The sequence below is a fragment of the Halyomorpha halys genome, unplaced genomic scaffold (assembly GCF_000696795.3).
Source record: "Halyomorpha halys isolate HHAL.00 unplaced genomic scaffold, Hhal_1.1 Scaffold1256.1, whole genome shotgun sequence".
Taxonomy (NCBI): domain Eukaryota; kingdom Metazoa; phylum Arthropoda; class Insecta; order Hemiptera; family Pentatomidae; genus Halyomorpha; species Halyomorpha halys.
This window is the reverse complement of record NW_027114326.1, coordinates 8,298-13,859: the sequence shown is the minus strand read 5'-3', so window position 1 is coordinate 13,859 and position 5,562 is coordinate 8,298. Positions and strand designations below refer to the sequence as shown.

General features: G+C 39.6%; 1 protein-coding gene across 1 annotated transcript in view; it reads right to left on the bottom strand.

Moving 5' to 3' along the window:
* The window catches only part of LOC136796795 (uncharacterized), a 60,087-nt gene extending 54,933 nt beyond the window's left edge, over window positions 1–5,154 (bottom strand). Inside the window, exon 1 of the mRNA XM_067051517.1 lies at window positions 5,034–5,154. Coding sequence (XP_066907618.1) covers window positions 5,034–5,141 — 108 coding nt within the window. The 5' untranslated portion in view covers window positions 5,142–5,154. The remainder of the gene's footprint in view (window positions 1–5,033) is intronic.
* Window positions 5,155–5,562: the final 408 nt, after the last annotated feature.

The following is a 5,562-nucleotide window of genomic DNA, read 5'->3' as shown; positions in this document are numbered from 1 at the left end:
AGGACCTGGCCTACCCCTACCATCACGCCAGGCTCCAGGACACGCTGGCCAGCCCTTGAGGAGGAACGAGGACATCTTTTCAGACACAGGCGAAGATACACGGTCTTCACCGTTTCGCCCACTGTACACCTTGACGAGGGAAGCGGCTATAGGACGCGGAAGTGACCGCGACAGCGAATTTCCAGACGTCACCAGATAAGCACATTTAATTAGTCTATGAGACCCCATCGCTCTGTTCTGATACTATTATACATAATAATTTAAAACCTAACACACTAATATTATCTGCCTCTCCAGGGATTAATATTTTATAAATAGAATGAAATATATGCATGTTAATTAGCGGAAAGTCTCACGATTTCCAGCCCCCCTTTTCCACACATTTAATTTAATCATAAAATTACACCCGGGACACCTGCAGTATAGCACGAACAGGTCCCGATGTAACAACCACCGTTCCTCGGTATGGCCTGGTTCGTTTATCTATCTGCCATACCCCTATCTCTATCTGTTTCTCTCTGCTCCCTCCTTCTCCACGATGTGCCGAAGTTTCTGGGTCGGGTGTAAGTTTCTCTACTCCACCCTGCGTGCTCTATCCCTATTCTCGACTCCTCCTCTCGTGTACTGGTGTCCACCATCTCCTGCGCACATTCGGCGAACGTGTGTTCCCGGGGTAAGCCCTTCTTATTATTTGTCTCCTTGGCCAACTGAATCTTCAGGATTGATCCCAGGAAGCTCATCCTCCAATGAATTACTTCTGTACTTATTGACTCCCTCATCTTCTCTGTAATCTGATTGTCCTGGGCGAGCAATGTCCCCGCTTACTGCCAATTGGTCTGTGTAGGTCGTTTCCTCTCTCTAAACAAGTGAAATATATCTTCTTCAGGAGTTCACCTGCCCCCACCGTACGCCTTCTTTAACCTCTCTTTCACCGTTGGCCACGATGTCTCCTCGTCCGCCTGGATTTGATTTAGGACACTTCTTTCGACCCAGCAGATGAGAGCTGCTTTCAGTGAAATTGCGTCGGCTCGTTCCAAAAAATTATCCGCGACCTTCGCCTTCAACCTTTCTATAATCTTATCGCCACCTTTGAGGAAATGGTTCAGCTCACCTATTTCCCCACTAAACGGCTCCAGGTCTGAAATGGCCTTGCTTAAGTCCTGCGATGTCGCTTCTCTCACCTTCATTATCTCTAACGCGTTCGCATGAGCCGCCGCTAGAGTTGTCGTTGGCAGAGGTTGCAAATCGGGGGCCTCGGAGCCCGCTGGGGCTGCGGCCCCATCCTGCACTATAGGGGCTGCGGGAGCTCCTGCGGTATATTAAATCTCTCAGCTTGCACAATCGGGGTCCCGTCCGCATTCATTCTCATAGATTCTGAAGAAAACGGGAAAAAAGAGAGAGAGAAAATAATACAAAAAAAAAAGAAGAAATTAATTGCAGAAAAAACTGGAAAAAAAGGAAAACTGTAGACTGAATAGTAAGATGAAATAAAAAAATCCCGGGTTTCGGCTCCACTTATGTGTTGTCGGAAGAGAAACACTAAAAAAAAGTAAGAAATCGGGCAGAGTAATAATACACAAGACTACTGAAATAATACTGTTTTATTCTTTCTCTTAATGCGTCTTATATACACTTCAGTTGTTTATTTACATCGGCAGGGAGTATTAAGGAGGACAATACGCCTTGTCGTATTATAACTTATGAAATCATCATTATTAAATATCGAAATACTATTATTAATATTTTATTTAACAAAATGTTGATATTTGGATTAAATAATATCGGAATATCTTTGCCATATTAATTAACTTCCTGAATATATGATCATAGTTATATTACAATATTTCTTTTATTTATTATTTTAAAACAATATTTTTTATTCGATATTTCAATATTATCAAAGGAAAATATAGATATTCCGATATTATCGGTTACTAGATATCGATATCAAAATATCGGATATCAGTGACAAAATATCGATATCCCATCCCTAATGTCCACCATAGGATATATGGGACCTTCGTCTTGTTGGGGACCGACAGAGGATTGAGAAGGCTCCAGGGAGGATGGCAAAGATGCTGGAATCCTCAAGAATAGTGCCCCTTGTATTGAGGAGGACATGTTGGAGATATTCAACGATTGTTTAGATAAGGGTTTCATTTCTAGCAAGTGGAGTGTTGCAGACTTCAGCCTGCTCAACAAGGGAGGTTGCAAGGATAAGAAGACGCCAAAGGCCTACCGACCTATTTGCCTCCTCCTAGTAACTAGCAAAATTCTGGAACACGTGATTGTGAACTGCCTTAGATCAATCCTAACGGCAGCAAGCCAACAACGGCAATTCAGCTCTATCCGTGCAGGGGAACTACGGATGCGTAGCTGAGAGTGGGTTGGGACATAGGAATGGAGAGCGGAGAAATATGTCTTACTGTTCGACATATCCTCTGCCTTCGATAGTGTTTGGTGGCTCCGTTTACTTCAGCGATCGCAAGAGCTCAACACATCCAGTAACTCATACTCCCTGGTAGGTAGTTACCTTAATAATAGGAGCATCAGGATTAGGGGTAACTACTATGAGGTGGAGAAAAAAATTGAAAGACTGCCACAGGGTTCGGTCCTAGGCCCGGCCCTTTGAAAACTAGTGTTTGACGAGTTGCTGGTGGAGCTAGAGAACAGTGCCTTCATAGACGACCTGGCAATCATCGTGACCGAGAACAGCAAAGCCAGATTAAAGATGATAGTAAGTAAGTAAAGTAGAAAGCTGTGCCGGTCTCGTAGGAGAAAAGGAGGTGTGAGAGGAGGAAATTGATTATGGCCGTAGCTTAAGTAGAGTAGCTAAGACTCAGACCATACTTATATAAGGCTCCATTAATAGGGCTCATCCTATAGGCTGACCCTTTCACTCAATGGATTGAGCAGGATAAAGGGTGCGTTCTGGGGAATCAGGTACCCTGCTACAATGACCATTTCTAAAAGTGTGGTCCTGGTTATTCTGAGGTACGCATCCTCTGCCTGGAGCCAGAACCTCACGCAGGATCAAAAGAGGATACTGGGCACCATACAGAGGCTGTCTCTGCTGGGTTCGGCGGCCGCTGTAATAAAAAGTAAATATCCCTTGAAAATTAACCTTGTAATAGAAATGAAGGTCGCCATATACAGTTTAATTCCTAGATTTGAGAAGTTTTGCTGTGAACCTCAAGCCCATCCATTTCATTAATAATGTTAATCATCAATGGACGTTCAATAAATTGTTTGTGAATTTAAAATTAGTGTTTAATTTATTTTTCAACTCACCTAAACCAATGGGGGTTGTCCAGTCTTAATATGGATATTACCGAAACAGTTTAAATTAGATATTTTATATTATCCCATGGAAAATAGTAAGCATCTGTTTTTAATTTTTAGCTTTTAAATGGGTAATCGCTTTTAAAAAAGAAAATTTTCAAATTTTTTAAGGAAGTCAAAAATTTAGAAAAAAATCTGATGTATTAAGGGCGCCGCGAAAAAAAATCCGATTATGGAGCCGAGGGAGGCGTAAACCGAAAAAGATTGGGAACCTTTCTTTTAAACAATAACTACTTTGGTTTGGTATGTGAGGCAGTAGCAATGTTGGGGTGTAATCATTTCAATTATTAGTCCGGCTTTAATGAAATTTTGGGGGATTTTCCGGGTTAGTATCAATCTGTTCTCATGTAGCGTCCACTACTTTCACTCAAACGCAGTTTTCAAGCAATGCTTCAATTTCAAAATTCGTCCCATTTGCCCTAAATTTGGAGATTAGTGTGGCTATGATCTAGTATTAATTTTATCAAATCCCAACCACTACTTTCGCAGACCCATGCGCGATCATATTTTTCTTGACATACACCTTTCATCATTTGTCCTTGTAATGGTAAAAGAGGTGATTACAGAAATACTATTTACCAACCACCTCAATAAAATCATGACCTATCAGATTTCGGAACTAGTCACTCCAGAGATGTTAGACTTGTATTGAAGCAAGGCGATGAAAGGGCTCGGTGGTGAAGAATCCCCGACCTTGGTGAAAATTTAAACTGATGAGAGAATGGTTACATATGACAAGCTATTTCCGTTGGAAATATGCTTGCCAATGCTAAAAGGAAGTTTCATAACCCAAAATGTTGGGGTCGGAAGATGTCAATAGGACAGCAGTCAAGACTTATGAATCGCATAACAGATTGGGACCTTATCGATCCCCGAATTTAAGATCACATGATAAGAACAAGTTAGGAGGTCGCTTACCTTGGCCGTTACACATATAACAGTCTCAGAGTAGTCTGAGGAATACTAACTTACTTACCAATGACAAAGAGACAACTGATGAGCCCTGCCATCAGGCAGCAGGCAAAAAACCGCTTTTCCATCTATATCCATCATATTTTCCTTCCTCAGTATCAAATGCAGTAAAAGAGGCTGATTTCATCCATTATCACCACCCCACCTCCTCCTAATATCAAACCCTACACATCCTTGGGGCTTTAAATAAAATTTATTCATAAACCTTAAAATATAGGTAACTATGTACAAATATGGTAGCAATGACGTCTATGCGAACTTGGTGAACTTTTTTCTGTAACATAAGTGAAATCATATTTTGGAATTGATAATTTAAAAATCTCATTTTCAGAATCTGCACGAAAAGTCTATAAAATTTAAATTTCTAAATTGAAGAATAAAAATTGGAAGCTGGCGGTGAAGAGGGATCTATCGGCCCCGATTGCTACGACTACATAGTCAATATTTGTATCCCTTAAGCCGTTTCAACAAGTAATTACCGCTTTATTTTAAAACATTTTTTATGACCTGGTGTCAGGTGGATTCCATCTCAACCGTTAAGGTTAAGAGAGAGAGATGGCAAATCAGGAGACGAGTATTCAATTAATAATATTAAGAAATATCACAAGAAAGAACATTCATAGATGCAATAAATTAACTTACCCATATTAAAATTTTACAAAGCTGATGATATTATTCTATTATAGGTAATAATAAGGTATAAATGAGTAATAAATTACCTTCACGGAGTTAGCGACCCCCTTCATAGTCCTGTCCCAGGAGGACGACCTGCGCACTAAGCCCGTCAATGTGTCTACCGCAGACGATATAAACTTGCTAAAGGACATGGTCAAATCCTATTATTCTGCAATGAAATATAATTATTAGGCATTTCATCAAATGGTTTCTTTATAATTTCTATCTAATAGGCACTTGATCAAATGGTTTCTTTATTATTTCTATCTAATTGGCACTTGATCAAATGGTTTCTTTATGATTTCTATCAAATAGGCATTTGATCAAATGGTTTCTTTATAATTTCTTTCTAATGGGAATTTTCTAATAAACTGTAGGTTACAGTTTTGATTATTTTACAAAACGTTCGAAAATTTTAGTAATTGAATATTACAATGTAAATCTCAAACAATTATAATTATGAAATATTAACAATTCGTTAATTATGTAGGTATTATATTATTCTTTCTCAATGGCATGGGCTTATTCAGCCGTTTCCACCAGTTTTATTATAATATTATTTAACGTTTATAT